Source organism: Agelaius phoeniceus, chromosome 14 (assembly GCF_051311805.1).
Source record: "Agelaius phoeniceus isolate bAgePho1 chromosome 14, bAgePho1.hap1, whole genome shotgun sequence".
Lineage (NCBI taxonomy): Eukaryota > Metazoa > Chordata > Aves > Passeriformes > Icteridae > Agelaius > Agelaius phoeniceus.
This window is the reverse complement of record NC_135278.1, coordinates 19,243,710-19,265,924: the sequence shown is the minus strand read 5'-3', so window position 1 is coordinate 19,265,924 and position 22,215 is coordinate 19,243,710. Positions and strand designations below refer to the sequence as shown.

General features: G+C 39.3%; 1 protein-coding gene across 4 annotated transcripts in view; it reads right to left on the bottom strand.

Annotated features, from left to right (window-relative positions):
• Positions 1 to 22,215, bottom strand: part of DIAPH2 (diaphanous related formin 2) — a 173,772-nt gene that overhangs the window by 92,283 nt on the left and 59,274 nt on the right. For all 4 annotated transcript variants that reach the window (XM_054641276.2, XM_077185821.1, XM_077185822.1 and 1 more), the window contains 5 exons: positions 20,598 to 20,699; positions 19,072 to 19,166; positions 17,190 to 17,291; positions 10,629 to 10,868; positions 6,023 to 6,152 (listed from right to left, as the gene is read on the bottom strand). In XM_054641276.2, coding sequence (XP_054497251.2) covers positions 6,023 to 6,152; positions 10,629 to 10,868; positions 17,190 to 17,291; positions 19,072 to 19,166; positions 20,598 to 20,699 — 669 coding nt within the window. The remainder of the gene's footprint in view (positions 1 to 6,022; positions 6,153 to 10,628; positions 10,869 to 17,189; positions 17,292 to 19,071; positions 19,167 to 20,597; positions 20,700 to 22,215) is intronic.

Sequence of the window (22,215 nt, the reverse complement as noted above, 5' to 3'; positions counted from 1 at the left end):
TCCATGTAAAAGGCCTTTGTAACAAGCCCCATAACTCCTGGTTTGGAGTTTAATGAGAGATTCAGGCTCAGGCACTCTGCGTGTGCCACCCTCCTGCTCTGCCCTTGTCAGGAGCAGCTTTTCCCCCAAGCTTCCACGTTTACCTCACTAACCAAACAATGCCATAGAATAGAAGCTCTTTAGTTGAACTGCCTTTTCATATCACAGCTACAAATCTTTTAGGAAACAGATGTCCCAGGTTTAGAAGAACAACCAGGAGCACTGGAGCTGCTGGGAGGGGAGAGCTCTGCAGTCAGCAGTGTGGGATCTCACCTCCAGAAACCCACCCCACTTCCATGCTGACTTAATTACAGATGTCTTTCAAGATCTCAGAAGTTGAGTTTATTTTTAAAAGAGAGCTCATAATTACAAAATCAGTATGTATTAAATGAGCATGCTGAAGCAGAGCTGCTGGCAGGGGTGTAAGACAAACTGCAAATGAAGCAGAGGAGACGAGGAAACACAGAGTGAGGGAGGAGGCACAGAGAAGGAGCAGAGCTGCTGTCACACAACCTGCTCCTGACAGAACAACTCTCAGAGATCGTGGGCAAATTCATCCTGGCCTTCCTGACTGCCTGAGCCACGTCCAGAGGGGCTGGAGCCTTCCTCAGAGCCACCAAAGTGCAAATTCCACCACAGAGAAGCAGGAGAAGAAAGAGCAAAGTGCCATTTTTGCAGCTTTTGCCTCTCTCTGGAGGCTTGTATTAAGGAATTCTAAATGGATTACACAACTTAAGACATTTAAAGCAATCTTCACTTCTGAATTGGTTTAACTACAGCCAGAAATTCTTAAATGCTTTAATTTCTTTAATAAGCAACAGCCCATGAGAGTCATTTGGGCCGTTCTTTCATTTTGCCCTTGATACTTACACTTCAGGGAGAGGAGCAGAGCCTTAAAATGCAAGCCATAGAGAAAGCTGCTTAATGGAGATTCCAAATTATAACTGCAAAATGTAGCTCCAGAACAAGCACAGCTCTCTGCAGCATTTATTACACACAGACTGCAACTAAAACATCCTCAAAGCCTTCCCAGACTGGGAGAACTCCCTGAGCCATCCTGCAGAGTGTGAGGCAATCCAGAATCTCAGCCAGGCTCCAAAAGGATCCCTTGGAGAAATTCCTGCTCACAACTACAACACAAGGAGCACCTGTGAGGATTCTGCTCTCCACCACTCATGGGCCAGATTGGGCAAACTCTGCTTCAGCAATTTAAACTGTGCTTCAAAGGTGGAAATGCTGCAATTTAAACTGTGCTTCAAAGGTGGAAATGCTGCAATTTAAACTGTGCTTTAAAGGTGGAAATGCTGCAGTTTAAACTGTGCTTCAAAGGTGGAAATGCTGCAGTTTAAACTGGGCTTCAAAGGTGGAAATGCTGCAATTTAAACTGTGCTTTAAAGGTGGAAATGCTGCAGTTTAAACTGTGCTTTAAAGGTGGAAATGCTGCAACTTAAACTGTGCTTTAAAGGTGGAAATGCTGCAACTTAAACTGTGCTTTAAAGGTGGAAATGCTGCAATTTAAACTGGGCTTTAAAGGTGGAAATGCTGCAATTTAAACTGGGCTTTAAAAGTGGAAATGCTGCAGTTTAAACTGTGCTTTAAAGGTGGAAATGCTGCAATTTAAACTGTGCTTCAAAGGTGGAAATGCTGCAACTTAAACTGTGCTTTAAAGGTGGAAATGCTGCAGTTTAAACTGTGCTTTAAAGGTGGAAATGCTGCAACTTAAACTGTGCTTCAAAGGTGGAAATGCTGCAACTTAAACTGTGCTTCAAAGGTGGAAATGCTGCAATTTAAACTGTGCTTTAAAGGTGGAAATGCTGCAATTTAAACTGTGCTTTAAAGGTGGAAATGCTGCAGATCTCTCTGCTAAAACCCAGTTTTTTTTTCTGCTGCACCAAACTATAAAACTTTTGTCTGACAGAAAAACGGCTGCTGCTTATGAGCATGTTTTAAATTGCTGTACTTCAAAGTGACAGTGGCACAGGATGTTTTAAAATATTTCCCCCATTCTAAAATGATGCCATTAAATCACAGTGAAGTACCTGTATAAAATCTCAAAATTAATACTTTATTACAGTATTTGTAATAAAGAGTACACACACATTTGCATTCCCCAGTGTTTCCATTGCTAATGGCCTTTCTTGAGAGATGCCTGCACCATCAGAACCATATGCTTGCAAATTAATGAAATAAATTCCTATGTCCAGGTGAGTGACAAATCAGTGCTGGTGATATTGGCATTTTCCAGGCCACTGCACACACCTCATTCACCCCCACAAGGCACTTTTCACTTCATTTTACTTTCAACACCACCTTCAAAGAACTATCAGGGGTACACCTTGATGTCAGGCAAAGAACTCAGAGTGTTAAGTGCTCAAAAAAACCCTCATTATTACTGAAAGAGACTAAAAAATACAGATATTTATATTATATATACCCCACTTTCCCCTAGTTAATCTCAATTTGCTGTGGCTCTGCACAGCCCAAGGAACCAAGCAGGAAAAGCTACACCAGAAATGTGATATCCAACAGATAAAGACAGAGCTGTGGCTTCTTTTTGTTTTATTATTTACAGGCACAATGGTTAAATCACAAACTGGGATGTAAAACTGCTCCTCAATACCTAAAATTAAGTTGCTGTTATAAAACATTATGGCTGACTTATTTTAATCATCTTCATTTTGTGTGTCACCTATTTCACTTTTATGATTTCTGAGAGGCTTGACACTCAGGTGAGCCTTAACTTGAAAAATATATTTATTTTCTGAGTGATTAAAAGTATACTTTTAACCACAGAGCTGTCTAGAAACATCTGACTTGCAAGGTACCTCTTGGTTTTTGCTTGGAAATTTGACTGAAGCCCAAAATGGGATGGGAATTTTTCGGGTCTTTAAAGAAAAGGGAAAAAAAGAAGGGGGGGAAAAAAAGAAATGGGGAAAAAAAAGAAATGGGGAAAAAAAGAAAGGGGATAAAAAAGAAAGGGGAAAAAGGAAATCACTGCCATCCAACAATGCACTGCATCACAGCCTTGTGAGTTTTGATTGGTTTTCCTTTCACAATCTGCTTCCAGGAAGAAGAAATGCTTTCCCAATGATCTCTGGATAGTTAATCACTTTGACCTTTGCTTGTATTTTCCAGAATAAAACTGCTTCCTAATTTATTTTTACTTTTCATAAAGCTGCAGGTTGATCTTCCATCTTTAAAAAGATCAACTATTTTATTATACCTAATATCAGATTATTGAAGATTTTAGTACATGCCTGGGGAGTTCATCTAATCCCATTGACCTTTTCATATTAAAATCCAGTTTTATGCTTTATCTGCTCTTTGTTAAAAAGTAAAAGAAGAAATCAGCTGTTGTTCAGATGCTGGTTCTTTATTCTTATATGAAAATTAAGCTGAACAGGATATTTTTTTTTTTCCTTGACATGGAAGTGGGAATTTGCAGCCAAGATTGAAAAGAAGTTGCAGATGCCAAGTGCAGCACTTGGAAGGTTCTGCAGAGCCCAGAGCACGAGGCTGCCTCCTGATCAAAAAGGAGCAATCTCAAGCAATGACACTCACCTGCCCAGCTCGTGTTTCTTTATTTAAAATTCACGCAGAGATAAAATTTGCTGGTAGATTTCTTCCTATTTTATGAATAACTGATGCCAGCATCCTCATATCCGGCCAATTTATTCCAAAAGAGGCTTCCCCACAGGAAAAATAAACCCAAAACCACTGGTTTATAAAACACCACACAATAAATAGGGAGTGCAAATCTCCTCCATGCAAAGCACCTCAAATTCCTGCACAGGAGAAGCCCCACAGAGTGTGACAGAGCAGGTGAACATTGCCATTACCCAGCCCAGCAGCACCACGGGGAGCAGCTGAAGCAACTTGCACAAATCCCATTTATTCTGCCAAAAATCTGCCTTGCTCCAGGAAGCAAAGAAGGGCTGGAAGAGAAGTTTTGGTCATCAAAAATGAACAGCAATTTATGCTCTGCTAGAAGTCAGTGCTGTTTGTAGGAAATGCAACTTTTATCTTACAGAATGAAACAAATTTAGCTGCAATAAAATCTTTTTCATATGTATTCTAAGCATCAGAATTACTAGAGGCTTTGCTCCCATTAATATGCTTTCTGTGTTTAGGATGCTACAGCTTAACTAAACTTTTCTGACTCTTCCAGTTTAATTCCTCAAGTCAACTTACAGAACATCAGAGGCTTGGAATCAAACTGTAAAAATCTCAAAGCTGCAAGGTCAAGTGTCACCCACAGAAGAAAATTCATAAAAGATCATCAAAAGTGCCTGGTAAACCAGAAGACTTTACAAAGAAAGGAAGAAAAAGATGAAAAGTCACCTCGAGAAAAGAATTATCAAGTGGGAGAAAACATTTTTGGAATTTAGATAAGATGCCAAACTGTTACTTGCATAAATAACTTAATTAATATGTTAGTCCACAGAATCACAGAATGTCCTGAGCTGGAAAGGACTCACAAGGATCTCTGAGCCCTGCACAGACACCCCAAAAATCCCAGAGCAGGGACTCAGGCCAATGAGACATCCTGCAGCAAAGTGAGGCAGGGACACATTTAACCCACACAAATAAAACACAGGTTTTATACAGGGAAAAAAAAAAAAAAAAAACATGGAAAAGTGGATGCAAAGTTTGAGAAACAGGAAAAAAAAAAAGATGAAGACAGAGACACAGAAGTGTGAAGCGAAGCCATGGCAAAGCTGATGGATGAACTGTGCCCAGGTCCTGGGGGACACAGGAGCACAGACTGAGAGCAACTGAGGCCTAATGAATAAAGCAGGATAAATTAATTAACATCCAGCAGCAAATGACTGCACTGAGCAGAGACCTTGACTGATGGCCTGGAGGAAAGGAGACACAAATGTCCAGGAGAAAGCCAGGACAGGGCTGGTGCAAATGTGCGTCCAACTCCTCCTCACCTCTGTTTTTCTTCATATTCTTGTGCTCACCCAGGTATCTGTATTTGTATTTATGGATCTCCTGATGAAATGGAGCAATTAAAAGTTTGTGTTATCTTCATCTGCTTTCTGTTTTTCAGCAGAAAACTCAGCAATGAGGGGGCCAAGCAGCACAGCCTGTGCCACGTGAGAACTCAGGTACCACATCCCAGCCTGCAGTGCTGACTGACCAAAAATAATCATTAATTGTGGCCTGTGCAGCACAACTCAACTGGATCTCTTCATGTGCAGCCTGGGATTTTTCCAGAGCATGCCATTTATTTGTATAAATAACAAACATGCATATTTATTATATATATTTTATAGTATGTCTACTCGACATATATAATTTTTTGTATTTATGTATTTAATGTATAAATATATATATTTATTTGCATGAATAGCATAGCTGCTTATGTGTTATTCTCTCTCAGGTGTGAAAATGAGGAACTCTGTGTGTGAAGGCTCCTTGCACACCCAGAGCTCACTCTCCAGAGGTTTGGATGGGACACTCAGCACCATCCCTGCACTGCTGGCACAGCTCCTGAGCTGTGCTTTTTCAAGCACCTCACTACAATTCATTAATACAATTTATAATGCATTTAATAAATTTAATAATAAATGCATCATACAATTTATAATACAATTGGTAATACATTTAATAAATTTAATAATAAATACATCATACAATTTATAATACAATATATAATACAATTTATTAATTGTATTATTTTAATACAATTTTTAAAAGTTAATACAATTTTTTTAAAAATACAATTTTATTTTTTTAAATTTTAATCGTATTATAAATTGTATTATTTTCACAGCCTACTACAGAAGGAGAGGAGTTGCTCTATTACTGTTTTTCCTTTTTTTTTCCTCAGCTCAATAAATACCAGAAAAGCACAATCCACGTGGATTATCAATGCTTACAGGTTACATAATCCCACAATCCCAAATGAAATGCTGGAGGAATTTCATGTCAAAGCAAACAACTGCTATCTTCAGGTGCTTGGGCTGCTGCTTACCTTTGCTTGCACTCTCAACGTGCTGCAGCTCATCTGGGAATTTCAGGATGTCCCTGTAATTCTCCTCACAGATTTCTGCCAGGAAATGCAACAGGGTGGTTTTCTGATCTGATGATTTTGTATCTCGAATCTAAAATGTGAACAAAGGAGAAAGCAAAAAATTAAAAAAAAAAAAAAATTCTTAAAACATTTCAATAAAGTGAATAATGCAGATTTCAACTCATTAGCAAAAAGTTACCTACATGGTTGCCTGCAAATAAACACATTATTTTAAAAATGGAATTTCTTTAATTTGTCATAATTTAGGACTGGAAGGAATCTGCCCTATGATGTATTTTAAGAAAAAATGATTAATTTTGATGAGAAGAAGATCTGAGATAAAGTTCTGAGATTTCAGCATTGCCAGTTCAGAATCCCCCAGATAAAAAATAGCTGTGTACAGAGATTAAAGAGAACTGAAATTAGAGCATTCCTTCAATGCCAAATCTCTGCAGGAATCCCTGAGATGCTGCATGGCTGGACACCGTGCTAACAGTCAGAATTTGCATTTTGACCAGTCAAACTAAAGTAACTCCTTGTTGTAAATCCACAATTTTTTCCTTGGAGCAAAATCGAAGCCACGCTGCGTTGGGCTACAGACTTGGAGACCAATTCTATAGAGATGCACAAAATAAATGCACCCTGCCTTCCCAGAACACACAATAACAAAACAGCAAAGGTAATCCTGACTGTGGCTGAAGGAAAGGCAATGCAGCCAGCTGTATTCATGAAAAGCTGCAGGAAAACTGTGCACAATGGGAAGTAACAGGTAAATGCATATTTTTGCTGTTCTTTTGGCTGCAGAGGCATTTGTAGTGGCCTGAAGCAAATCAGTAATCTTAGAAGTGATAAATCTCTGTTCTCTGCAACATCACAATAAGAGTCATCATTAGCACCTTGAAGTAAAGGTAAACATCTAAATAAATACCTAAATATTCATTTAGAACTTGAACAAATCTATCAAATTCATTAGCCCGAGGGCATGAACTGCTGAAATGAGGTTTGTGGTTAACAAAATAAAAATCTGAACTAATTGTTAGAACACAGGACCGGTGGCACATTCCAAACACCCTCATGGTCAAACCCCATGGCACCGTGCACGTGTCTGCACAAAGGAACATCACCAACTTTGGAGAACGAGAGAACAAACTGGAGACCAAATTCCTGAGTTTGCCCCTTTTTGTGCTGTGAAGGAGGAATGTGTGAGCTGATGGAAGACCCAGCAGGAGCAGATTTATCCACAAAGGCAAGACAGAGTAGGTGCATGTAAGAGTTTGAGAGGAGCATGCTTCACTTGACAGAGAATTAGTAACACATCTGGAAAGAATTGTTTTAACAGCATTTTACTCATCTAGTACAGTTCTTACACAGAAGTAAGCTACAACATAGACAAGAAATGAAATAAAGGATTTATTTAAGAAGAATACATAAATGCTTGTGTAAAATCTCCTATTTGTTTTCTCATTCTCTAAATCACTTGAAGTTCTAATTCTATAATCCTCATGACAGGCTTGCCATCGATGTTCAATTTAATAGAGGCCTTTCAGCTTTAAGGATTACCCTGTTAGGAATAAATGAGTGCAGTGGAAAAACAGGCTTTTAAAAATATAAGGTATTTAGGCAATTAAGAAAGCAATTTAATTCATACCAATTCAGCGATTAAAGACTAAACAATGCTCAGTAATGGTATGCAGTTAAAGGGCTTTCATGTGTTACACACACAGAAGTTCTCCTGACTTGAAAAAAAATAGTAGATTTACTGGCTAAACATCTGCATGGAAAAAAGAAATTGCATTTCAATTTGTCTGTGAACAACAGTAGTGGGATTTGCAGTCTTTGATCTCTCTGACATCATCAAGTGGATAAAGCACTTTTTTTTCTAAATGGACAAAATTATTTTGCTTTCAAATTACAACAAGAACATGTCTTGCCACCAAGAGCAACATCACAATAAGAGTCATCATTAGCACCTTGAAGTAAAGGTAAACATCTAAATAAATACCTAAATAAACATTTATTTAGAATGTTTGGGCAAATTAATTTCTTTGGCCCAATCATAAACAATTCTCTCCTATATTCATCTTGGCTTTTAACACAATGGATGCAGATAGGTCTGCTTGATATTTAGAATCAATAGCTGTACTTTAAAAATCAAGTCCTAAGCCCATTGATATAATGAAACACAAGATAGGTGCTGTTTGAGTGTAGTTTAGCACATAATATTTAAATATAAAAATAGAAATGAAAGGTAGGAGCTGGACAGGTGGCAGCTTGGTTGTGTCTGTATCCCACCCTGTACTCATATTCAATACACACTCATACTCAATGTACACTCATACTCAATAACACACCCAATATTTTAATTCTTTTGCAATAAATGCAATACTTTTTACATTCAGCCTTTTACTTGCAGTGATTCTGCCCAATAGATGTAACATTCCTTGGCTTGTAAAGAACCTAATGGCTTAGCCTGATTTCTGCTGCTCTACACACTCCAGCCAAGTGGATGAAAAGCAAAAAGAGCCTATTAAGTTGTGCTTACAAGACCAGGAGCTGAACTTTGATGAACCTCGTGGGTCCTCTCCAACTCAGGATATTCCATCATTCTATGATTCAGGATAAATTTTTAACACTGTGGTGTTCAAATTTTAAAATACAGGTTTTGAGTCTAGGGCCTTGCCTTGCCCGAGAGATGGAATTTGGAAATAACACACTCAGTTTAAAAATAAATGAAATAAATTGCTAAAACAGTGTGGGCTACAGAAAGCAGCTCCAGCTGAATGCTGAAGCATCAATTTGAGGGTCAACACCATGAGAGCCATGGCTTGGGGAAGGATTAAAGGCCAAGGGACAGAGAGCACAACACAGCACAACCACTCAAACACGAGTTGCACAGAGTGAGATGTTTAATTCTGTGAGCCAGGAAAACACCACCAGAACAAAACTCTCCCCCTAGACAGAGTAAATATTTAACCCATGCCAATCACACAAAACCCACAGCCAGGATGGGGTTGGGCTCTCCCAGGTACTTCTGGATGCAGCTCTCAGGTGTGAGGGTTAAACGTGGCAGCCAATGCAAGGAAAAATTTATGTAGGAACCATCAGTGGAGTGACACTTTATTATAGCTATAAAAAGGCTCTCTATTGATTTTTATGAGATTATAGACCTTCTCCTACCCTAGAAATCTTTCCCCCCTTGCCAGAACAAGGGCTGCTGGACAATAAATGTCCCCTCATCAGTAATGCTCAGCCTGGGTAAACAGCTTGTCTTGTTCTATTTGCACTTTGAACAAAAAGCATCATAGCAGCACTTAACAGATGAGCACACATTGATCCAGCCAGAGCACTGCAAAAGCTTTACTGACACTGAGCTCCTGCTCCTCCCTTGAATTCAGCCCCACAGGCCCAGCAGCTGCACCTGCACATCCCTAAAGCAAACCTCCTTCCTTTTAGTTCCAACTCCCACAGAGCAGAATTTTGGAGCTCCTGAAGGGGCTCAAAAAGCAGCTGGATGCTCTGGACATATTAAACAAACACAGCAAACTCCAGTGGATTACAGCAGCAGCCTGAGCTCCTTCCCTGCTGCATTTCTGCTTTCCCTGCTGCATTCCATGCTCAGGCATAGCTTCTCTCCCTGGCCAGTCCTGTTCCATCCCAGGAATTCTGATGCTGATGTCTCTCATTGGAACAAAATTAAGTTCTCTGCCTTCTGCCAAGGGTTGTTCACAGATCATTTCTATCTTCAGTAATATCATACACTGCAATATAACATCCAGAGAGATAATCTGTTTTTAAGGATTTGCAATTATTCCTCATTCATTAGCCTTCTAGCTCAGGCTAGACAGGTTGGAATGGTGCTTTCTTTTATTTTCTTTATCATGTTTTAATAAAAGTTTTAACAAAACCAGATCTCCGTGTATGAAATGACCAGCTCTGTTGTAAAATCATTTATTTTCCAAAACCAAACATTTATCCCAGATCAATACTTGCCTTTTTTCTCCTCTTTTTTTCAGACTGCATAATGTAAGCACTGCATCCAGTAAACAGACAATTAATTTTAAGATTGTTCAAGAAACAAGCAAAAAGAAAAAATCAATACAAAACTCTGGTTGTATTGAAAAGTGAATTCATCACATTAGGACTCCTCATCATGAAGAGTGTGTATTCTGCTCATAGAAATGTGTACACAGACACCTTGCTGACAGCTGGCTCAAAAAATAATAAAAATCTCTTATTGTGGGCAGAAAGTTCACTAAATGATAGTCACTGGTCTGAAAAAGGAGTTATTATAACTCTAGTTATAACTATTTAAGTATAAAAGGAGTTATGACAACAAAATGCAAAATAAAGGCTCCCAAATTCTGCTAGACAAGCTTGAAGGCTGAAATACATTCCTTAGGAGCAAAAACTAGAGAGACCAGCATGGGAATGCTGGGACTGCTGGCTGTGTTTCCTGTCACACTGCTGGCTGTGTTTCCTGCCTGGGTGCAGGCAGCACATTCCCCTGAGCGCTGCTGCCCCAGCCCTGGGCCCTGTGCTGAGCTTCAGGAGCGGTGCCCGCACTGACCTTGCAGAGGAAGCTGATGTTGAAGCCCAGGGACTGAGCATTCCTGGAGCCAGAGTTCATGTAGTTGCCCAGGAACAGCACCAGCTCCAGGAGCTTGCTGAAGCTCTCGCTCTTCTTGAGCTCCTCGCAGGCCAGGGTGACGGCCATGATGTCGGGTTTGATGTTGTTGACGTGCTCCTCGAACATCAGCCGGAACAGGATCCCGTTGAGCCGCGCGCGCAGCATCTTCACCGAGCTCATCTGCAAACACCAAACTCTGACTTAGCAGGGCAGCTCAAGTCATCAACAGCTCAAAGAGCTCAGATTCCAATTGTTAGAATGCAGCACTGTCACAGACATCTTTTATGGAAAATCCTTTCCTTAGGATTGCTCCTCCTGAGGAGCTGAGAGGCCTCAGGAACAAAATGTCAGCAATGGTTATCTGCTGCTGTGGAATGCAACAGGGGCATCTGGGATTGGGCTCATGTGGTTGTTTCTAATTAATGGCCAATCACAGCCCAGCTGGCTCAGACTGTCTGAGACACAAGCCTTTGTTATCATTCCTTCTTTTTCTATTCTTAGCCAGCCTTCTGATGAAATCCTTTCTTCTATTCTTCTAGCATAGTTTTAATATAATATATACCATAAAATAATAAATCAGCCTTCTGAACCATGGAGTCAGCTCCTCGTCTCTTCCCTCATCCTCAGACCCCTGTGCACATGGTCACACAGCACCAGCATCCCAGCAGCTTCTCTGTGTGCCTGCACTGCCTGCCTTGTGCTTCCTGGCACCCCAGGATCCCAGCAGCTCCCTCTGTGTTTCAGACACTTGGCAAAAGACAGCACAGCTCTCATCCCTTCCTGCTCTGATAAAAAGATGGGAGGTTATAAATCCTGACAAGGAGGCTACAATCCCGATGTTGTAACACAGCAGATACTGAAAATAATCTACAATGCTGATTTCATTAATTTAAATCCCCAAGACCAAATTCACCAGCCCAGGTCACAAAATATCTTTCATATTTTGCACGAGTGATCAGAGTTATTTCCTCCCACTTAGCACACCATAATTCACAAGAGAAATTTAAATTAGGGAAAAAAGATGTACTGAGCATTGTTAAACCACTTGAAATTTTTTAATTTAATTGCAAGAATGGTTATGTTCCAAATCATGTTCCAAATCTAGGCCATCTTACTTAGAAGAATACAGAAAGGTTTCTTCCCCAATGTATTCACCATCAGGGGTGTTCCTGAAGCCCTTGGCAAGAAAAGCTTTGCTGTGTGACAAATCACAGATTTTGACTGGCAAAACAGGAAGATTTTGATGTGCTCCTGTTTCTGTTGGCCAAAATTTGGCCATGGTCCTTTGAGGAACCACGATTTTTCCACCAGTGCTATCTCCCAACAGCTAGCAGAAGCAGCAGCAATAACTTTCACAGGAAGGACTTGAGTGGCCTGAATAATAATGAACTCATTCTAAAATGAACATAAACATGAAGGCTCCAGATGGTCTCAAACAATTCCTATGATCAGGCTGGAACAAGGAAAAGGAAAGGATCAGAAAAGAAGCATCTCAGCAGAACTAGTGATCTTTTTTTATAAATCTCCATTGTCACAATTTTCTCTCTGAGCCTCTATAAGCCAAAATCATTGAAAGTCTTGAAACATTATTCTTCTAATCATCCTGTATTTCAGAAATATCATACTGAAAACATCTGCCTTGAAAGGATCTACTTACACTAATCTGCAGTAGATGGAAATTAAAATTAATCACATAATTTGCTTTAACTTTTGTAGAACAATCTCCAATTGCTGTTTTTACTCAAAATGGCACAGAAAAAAATCGTTGAAAGCTTTAGATCCCAAAACCAGAGTGCAACAAAGTACAAGCCCACAGGAGAGTGTGACATAAACATTAGTGAAGAATAATCCTTAAACCTGAGAGAAGTGTCCTTTCCTCTGTAATCCTGTGTAGTGCCATGGAACCCTGATCATTTCTTAGCTCCTGACCACCAACCCAGCAGTAAGTTTGAATTCCATTCCCTGACCTACATAATATTTTAAAACTATCCTGGTAATTTCCTAAGAGCTGTTTTTATGTGGGTTGTTTCCTTATTTTTACACACACCATGTCCTTTAGGTATCAGCAGAAGATGGCCAAAAATGCTATTTTAGTTCCTCCTGCCCCACCCTGCCCTAGTTTCCCCCTTTTTGGGCCTGTTTCTAAATCCATGTGTTCAGTGGCAGAGGAAGGAGTGATCACACACTGAATCTGGAGCAATCTCCCAGAATTAGGCAAGGAGCAAAGCCTACATTCACTTGGAAAGCTCCAATTCCTTATGGCTCTAAATAAAATTAGTGCCAAATGCATATATATATATATATATATATATATTTAATATATATATTTATATATATATATATATAAAAGAAATGAAACATTCCAACAGGTGCATGGAGCAGCAAGCACTGGCTTCCCCTGCAAGCACTTAAAGAGGCCAGAAAATGGATATTTCTTTTCCAGCTGACTGTCAGAGATGGGCTGCACGTCATTATTTCCCCTTCTGGGCTCTCATAAAGGTCTTGTCTGAACTCTCTACCTAATCAAGTTCTTTATTCAGTTCTTTATGCTTTATTATCATCATTCAATTCTCAAGCCCTGTATTAAAATGAGGATCAAAGGCTACTGGAGAAAGGCAAAAAGCACAATTAAATTTGCCTCACTTCCTAAGAAAAAGCTGACATTCCTCTAATAAAAATTTGTCAACTTACTAAGACAACTTAGCCTCTTACCTATGTTATATTAAAGTTGCCTTTTTTTCCCTGGAAACATTCTAGGAAGATGAATTCTGCAGTAGCTCACAAAATTACAATGAGGCCAAACAAGCCAATAAATTTAATTTAAAAGACTGAATGACTCTAAATCAATGAGGTGCAGTAAACTTGTACAATTCTCAATTCACTTTGTCTGCCCCCAGCCAGGACTGCTCATGGCAGCTGCACTGCTTACACAGGACAGAAAGGGTCACAGGATGTGCAAGTTTACACAACTCCTCAGTCAAATTTATGCTTCTGTAACACTAAAAATGCTCAACTGGCACTGAAGTGAAAATGCAGCTCCTCACTGAAGCTGCAGCTGTTCCCATACCATAGACAAATGAACTCTTGAACACAAGGTTTAGGTGTAGAACTCAGGTATCATCCTGCCCAGCTCAGTCAATGTTACACAGCTGATCCAGCAATTTTTCTATTTTTTTTAAATTTTTTATTTTTTTTCTATTTTTTAAAAATTCTAATTTTTTTTTTCTGTTTTTCTTGCTCTACTGCAACATCAATGCAAACTTTCCTTTAGAGGAAATTGTGGTGCCTTTTTTGATCCCAGGATATAACTTCAAAAAGTTCCAATAGCTAATTAGAATATATAATTGGTTTTAACATTCATCTAAATGAAAATGCAGCTCTAATTTTCATTTACATATCAGCTGAATATTAAGTTAATCGGTTCCTTCAAGTAAGTTAATCTTTTACTAAGTATGGTTTTTCTACACAAATTTTAAGCAACTTATTCCAACCTTTATTAAATTTGATGGGCAAAGTGATTACCCAATTAACATATCTTAATTATTAACACACCTAAATCTACACAAAAATAAGGGGACACACTTGAAATATTATTTTAGGTACTCTGTCTTCTATTCCTAAAGCCAAGGTTAAGATTATTATTAACGAAAAACTCCAAAATTAATTTGACACATCGGAAAAAAGAACTTCAGTCAAGACTTTAGGTTCAGCTGCATTTCTTCCATTTTAAGGGACAGTTCCAGGATATCACAATCAGAAACAAACCCAGCATTTTAGCACCAGTGATGCAGTTAGAGGCCTCCAGGAATCAGACAGAAGCAGGACCCATAAGGCAAAGTACTGGTTTTTATTAAAGCAGATGGCAAAGCTGAATAAGCAAACAAGCTCCAGGAAACTTGGTTCCTTCATAAGGCAAACAGCACCATTTGGAGATGTTTGATTAAGCAGTTTTTGCTAATTAACGTTGCATTAAATACTTGGAAACTCTCTCAACTTGCTCTAGTCAGTGTTTCCTCAGAAATCAGTGGAACAGGGACTGCGGCCACACTGGGACTGCTGGGAAATAAATGGGATTTTTCTGCCTTTTTCAATCGAGGAAAAGGCCAGGCCAGCTCCAGCCCAGCAGGAATCCTGACCTGGAGGAGCCCAGACATGGAAAGCAGCATCCTGCCCCAGAAATATCAGCTGAGCCAGGGCAGGAGATGCTTGTGAAGGGGATTTGTGCCAGGAGGAGGGAGCAGGGCAGGAGGGGATGCAAGTTAAAGGATGAGGGTGAAGCACTGAGCAATCTACAGCAGTAAAACAGAGGAATGCCTACACAGCCCTTTCAGCCAAGGTCCAAATTGCACCATTTTGCCAATTTCTTGGCTGAGTTGAAGCAGGAAACTGAACAGAATTCCCAAACATCAGAGGCTTCCTTTGTCCTGACACCTCCTGCTTGCCTGCTCCCATTGAGCATCTGCCTTCAACACACCCCAGATATGGAGTGCACAAAACCTGCACAAAACCCAAGGAATTTCTCACTTTGTCTGACAATATCCAGGTAGGGGGGAATATACCCATAAATAATGTATATATAAAATAATATAAAATATATGCATATATCACAATACAGATATTCATAGATAAGTTTTGGTCTAAAGACATAATACACATGTTTCTATTTTAAATATATATGCACGCTATTATTGCTTCTAAGAAAGCAGGAAATATGTATTTATAGAGATTTTTAGATTGTTACTGATCAATAAATGGCAATGTTTTACTGCTTGTAGTAAGGCTAATTAATCTATCTCACTTCTACCAAAATTACTCATCTTTGTTTGGAAATAAAAGATTTTTGGAACTTTATGCCATTTATTAAAAGAAAAGGAAATCAATAGGCTAAAGTTTTTCAAAAGAAGCCATTGATCTCTTTCACTTTCTAAATCCTCTCCAAAAATCTCATTAGGACAAATCATATTCTGTTACTTCCCCAACTGAAAAATAATTTAAAAAAAAAAGCACTCAAAAGCCACTTCTACAGCCAAATTATGCTCAAATCAGAGCTTTTTAGTAAAAAAGTCACTCTAAGAGGCCTCTATTTCTGTTTTAATGCATTTTAATGTACATAATACCTTAAAAATCCAGCAAGAGCAAGCGTAGCTCCTGTGGAGCTGGGGATAAACCCTGAGCACGTTCCAGAGGCTCTCATCAACATTTTAATCTCCTAGGCTGAGAGGGGAAGGGAAAACAGGAGCTCATTTGCCTAAAGACTCCTGAGGTCTTTGGAAGGCCAGGAGCAGAAAGGGATCCCCAAGGGCTGGCACGGAACTCGGGTCCCAGACATGGAACCAAGAATTCCTGAAAATGCTGGAATTCCTGAAAATGCTGGGATTCCTGAAAATGCTGGGATTCCTGAAAATGCTGGGATTCCCTTCCAGAGGGGCCCCAGCCATTCTGGTAGCCCTGCTCCCAAACAGATCCAGGGAGTAAAGGACTGAGAGGAGCAGAACACAAGCCACGATTTCAGTTCTAGAATAAATTCAAGCCTCTCCTTGAGCCCTCCTGCAAGGCTGTGTGGTGTAAATGCAGATGTGTCTGCACACCTACAAACACAATATGGATATATTAACCCTTCCTGCTGCTGACAGGTTTGATACAAAGCACATTTATCAGAGTTCTCAGTGCCAAGGGGTATCTGGGTCTTCTGTGGGCTCCTGGGAATTGATCTGCTTGAAGGCAGAGGGTTCTTCAGAGCTGTTCAATAAACACCCAGGGCAAGGCAGGCAGACAAAAGGTTTGGTCTGGCACCTGAGTGCCTTTTGTTTTTAATGCTACACTGTAATTCCTCCCAGAAAAATACCCAGAATCAGAGGGGTTCACATTGGACATGACCCTAAGTGAGAGTGGAGCCCTGGAAAATGTTGAAAATAGTCTTTGAAAATATTAGGCCTTGTGTTTTCTCAGATCACTGCACCTGCGTAAGCAGTATGATAAAAGATATAATTGTTAGATGTGATGATTGTTTAGTAGTTAAATGTAATTATTATATAACCATAAGAAGAATCATGAGAAACTATGTTGGAAATTTAAAAGGGGCTATGTTTAGCTGAAATCTGTGTATACAATAGAACAATATAAGTTTGATAATTAAGTTATATAACGATAGAGTATAAAACACGTTCACCTTGAATGTATGGTTGGAATCAGATTTGGGTGGAAATCACCCCGATTCCCAGAGCTCTTCAATAAAAAGCACCCCATATAATCACTTCTGTGATTGTGTGTTTGTGAACGCTAACATAAGGATGATCTGCTCCCAGTCTGGCTGGTCACAGCCCTGCCCAGGCTGGCCTAACACACACTAAAGGCATTTCTTGATTACTACTCATCAGGAAATCTTAACTTTTCCTACTGCAGGTCTTGCAAAAATGCTAAAAGAGGATCTTTATCCTTAAACTTGTTTTGTTTTATGTGCCAAAATGGAGCTCTGCAGTTCATCCTTGCACTGGTACATACCACAACTCCAAATTGCTCTGGCTCAGCGAGATCATTGTATTCATCCTTTAATTCAGCTAAGGCATTGAGTTCTTTCTGCTCAGGAAGATTCTTCACCAGGTTCTAAAACAAACAAGGCATTATATCAAATTTGTTACATTAAACTACCTAAGATATTAAAAATAACACGCTTAAAATACCACAACATGGAAATGCACGAGGAAATTACGGGACGTTTATTTTATTTACGCAGCTCTAACTTTATATAAACATCAAATCAAAGCAGCAATTATTTAATACAGACATCAACTGCTCTGCTGCAGTCTCTGATTTGAGGAATGTATTAAAAGGTTAGAGTATCATTTTTCAAGGCCTGACAGCATCAATGAGTTTTGTCTCTCTACAATCTCCTTTTGCCCTAATGGTTGCATCTTGCTCATTAAATATCAATCAAGAAATAACTGGCCTGTGTAAAACATGACAGAAGTAGCAAAAAAAAAAAAAATTAAAATCATTAGACATTCAAAGTATCTGTGCACAAAGTACACTTAAAAATACCTTGTAAAAAAGGTCAACAACCCAAAATGGTACAGATCTTATAGATGGCAAATATACAAGAACTCAGGGAAAAGTTCAATTTGCTTGCAGTCTTATTCATGTCCCAGTAGAAAATTGTGAATTATTGTATGACCTCAAGGTGTCAAAATACAGATGTGGTAAGTATTTAAAATACAGTATGATTGAATAATAGTTTATTTTAAGAAATACTCAGTAAAAGTGTAGATTTGCATTTAATACAGAATATGATTTTAAAATAATGCATTAAAATATTGCATTTTTTAAAGTGCAAATTGCATTTAATACATAGAATTTTCACATATATACAAGTTGAAATCCAAACAATAATGCATTTGTAGCAGAGGAGATCAATAACTGCTCTGCACTTCAGCTATCCAAGGTGGGGTTGTTCCTCCCCTTTGATTTTTGATTTTACTAAACCTGAAGGTTTCCTAATCATCTGATCTGCCATCTCTGATCAATAAACCAAGTCCCCAATAAAATTAGGGCTATTTTATATTTTCAAATACTGAGGCAACTCAGTTTAGACCAGAGTTCCCAGCATAACCATTCTGCAGGTCCAAGAAAGGAAGAAGAAATTAATTTAGAAAACCTTGGGGGAATGGGGCAAAGGTGCAAACAGGAGACAGGGAAGGATAAAAGGATAAAAAGATAAATCCAGGCCCAGTGAGGGAGCAGGAATCTGTGAATGATGTTAAATAAAACCACAGCAGCATTACTGGGGTGCTAAATCTTGGTGATGTTTAGGGTTTCATGGTTTCCTGCTGCTCTGTCGCTCCTCAGAGGGACCATGTGCACTCCTGCTCTTCCCCTGGAGGGAGGGAATCAGAGAGGGATGCACAGAAATTGAATTCCATCCTTTCTACTCTCCAGCTGAGAGATCCAGGGCTCAAAATGACACTAAAGCAGGCTGAGAGCAGATTTACAGATGGGCTTGGAGCTGCAGCAGGATCCTGAAAGGCTCAGGGGGTTTCATCTCTCACCAGAGACAGGCAGAGCAGTTCCACAAGAAACCTCCCAAAGCTTCATCATGCACCAGCCTGAAACACCTTCAGCTTCTCCTGCAAGCTGCAACACTGGAATTCTCACAGATTTCCTCTGGGGAGGGGGAATCCCAAGGAATTCTTCTGTTGAGAGGGTCTTTGAAAGGCAGTTTGAGTGCTACACGTGGCCATGCTGAGCAGCAGAGGTGAAATCAATGGAACAGGAACCACAACTGATACCCTGCAGCTGATGCCCTGTCTTACTCCTGAATTCTTACTCCTTCCTGCCACTTTCATGTGGAAAATGAGCTATAACCAAAAGCAGAGGCATTTTCACATACCTGGATCAGGGATTCACTCAGCTTCTCCTCATCCACCTCTAAAATGATATTTTTTATTTCCTCGTAAGGCAAACGGAAGGAACCCAAAAATATTGCTGAAATTCAGTAACACATCATCAGAATCAAAAAGGTCAAAAAAGATTGATAGACAAAGGCAAACCATTGCTAGCAACTCAAAAACTCACATCTCCATCTAAATTGTTTCACAGTTAAGAAGTCTCCCATACAAACAAATGCCAGGTAGGCACACTGCTGCAGTTTTACTTATAATGAATTCCCTTTCTAAGAAATGGAACTGTGACAACAATTTTAACTTTTAAATCAGCCTCAGCTTCTCCCTAGCAATGCTACTTTCCATAAAGTTTTATCTTTATGAATGACATCTGCAACATTCCTACTTAGGCAGAACTACTCAGCCAATAATAGATAACTTGAGCTATTATTATTATTATTGGTTCCATAACCATGTACGATTGGGTCAATGATATTTAGGTGAGATTCTAGAAAAGATTTCACATCAAAGTGGTCATGAAGAGCTGGGCAAAGTAAGAAAAATGCCCTAACTCTACCACTTTGAGGGTAGCTGAACTTGTACAAGAAACACACACAATGCAAACCCTTCAAAGATGGAGCTCTCAAAGCAATTTGATCTCAGAATGTTATAAAGTCTCAAGAGAGCCCCATTCAGTAAACTACAAAGAATTCTTAACAGATGGATCAGCATAGCATTGTGAAAAAACACTTTATATTCAGCCTAACCTGTGTTGCTGATTATCCTGCATCCATGCTTTCAAAATTTGAAGTTTCCTATCAATTGTAAACTATTCTATCATAGTTCATTTTCTGCTCATGGATGTGGTACTAAACAATGCCCACATTTGGGTTCATACACTGTATTTGCCATGGGCACAGTTGGACCAGTGACATTTATGGTGTTTCTGAACACCACAAACATTCAAATCCAAGACTCTGCTACTCTTAATGATTGATTTCCCTGCAAATTAGGGGAGAAAGGAGCAAGCTGGATGGCCCAAGTGGGCTGGTTCTGTTCCCAGCTGTAGCAGTAGTACCTGCACCTCTGTAGCCCACCTGGGAATTGGTAATTTGGTAATTGGTAATTTGGGAATTTACCTTCCCTTGAACCTCCATCTCTGCATTGCTCTGACCAGGAGGAACAATCTGGAATGGCCCCTAAACCCCACCCCGTGCTGCTCTGCCCAAATTAGTGATCATTTATTGGCACTTCCAGTCCTGAGCAGTTAATTTTGTCAGTTAATTGAGAGAATTAACTGACAAAAACCCCAGGAACTCATTAAATCATTTTTCCATGTGACTTTTTTTCATTTTTCCCAAGTTATACAGAGAATTCAGAATGTGTATTTAAATACCACTGAATTTAAGACTCATGTTCAAATTAGCAGATTTTAGAGAAAGCAATTGCACTTGTAAACAAAAAAAGACAATTTATGAACACTGAGGTGTAGATGCTGCTTAGACATTGACCTAATGCCCCTCACATCACTTACATAAATTTTGTGCAGATTTTCCATCCAAAACTCTTAATTCTTTGATCTTCTTCTTGGACTGAGCTGCTTTCTTTTCTTCTGATTCTTCTATAGGCTTTTTGGCTGGAAAGAAGGCATTTATTAAATTCTATTCATTATTACAACAGTTCCATCTTAGCTAACAGCAAGTCCATTAGCAAGCCATAATAATACATCTTTTACAATCAGTTCAAGGCAAAGTGACTGCACTGCCTCCACCTGCTGTAAAATATCCAAACAAACAAAGCAAATGTCCAAAATTGAAAGGAGCAAGAAATAAAAATATATGACAATGAACAATTTGCCCAAGCGCTATCAAATAATATTTATGTATTTTAACCCCATGGAATTTCAGTTCAGCTACATTTCATTGCAAGCATTTTTAAAAATGCAGGGATTTGGTGTTACCTCGAAGCACATGAGTGCCCTCTATTGAAACATTAATAATATTTGTGAGTTCTTCATCCAAAACCAACAAGATAAATCATTTGATATTTATCACACTGAACAAAGCTATGTTTTCATACCTCTGTTGTCAGTGGTAAAGAGCAAAACTTAGAGAACAGTGTGTATTTTAGAGTGATTCCTCTTAAATTAGCAAGGTTCACTAGTCTTACATTCAGCACTTTAAATTACAAGGGAAAATGTGGCATTGGAGTACCTCAAATATAAGCTGATTTTTTGCATAATTTAAAACAGTCAATTTTTGCAGACTTTTCTTAAGCATTAAGTAAACCCATTAACAAGGATTTATTTCCTTTTAAATATCACATAACATATTTGGCACTGAAGGAATAGAATCTTAATGTGCTTAACATTAATTGAACTTAATGAATATTTTAAGTCATTCAAAAGTAACTGAAAAACTGGAAAGTCAAATTAAGATGAAGTTTCAAGCAGACTGAATACAGTTTTGCTCTCTGAGCACTATTTTTTGTTGCACTGTAATGAGCCATCCTGGGTTTAATTACAGGTATTTCCTAAGGAAAAATGCTAATTTTTAGTGTGAAGAATAACATAAAACCTCAGTTTCAATCTCTTTAATAAAAAAGAATGTAGAGACCAGGAATTTGTCTCCTCACACCCATTACCACCAGGAAAACATCTGGCACAAAGGAATTCTGCTGGGTTTATAGCCCTGAATAATTTATCAGTTTATCTTGGCCATGTTGGTGCCAGCACTACCTGAGCCAGTCCCAGGCAGTGCCCTCAGTCCCAGCCACCTCCAAAGAGCCCAAATCAGAGAAAGGTGGACAAAAAAAACGATTCAAAACAAAGCAACCCTTGCTGCTCTCCCCTTGCCTCCCACTGCCCTGCAAGCTCCCATGAGCTTGTACCAGTGCTGAGCCCCAGACCAGCCCAGCACCCCCAGCTGCAATGAGCTCCTTCCAGAACCCTAAAGTGACACTTGGGTGAGGAATCAGGCCCTTGGTGCTAATTGTTCTCAATTAAACAAGGCAATAAGACCAGGTGCTCAACAACACAAACAAAAAACCACCCAAGACTTAACAATGAGCTGTCCCATGGGCAGGCAACAAACTTCATTCCAAGTTTTGTTCTGTCTCAGCAGAGAGAAAGCCTGGGCTTGTGTGATACAAGA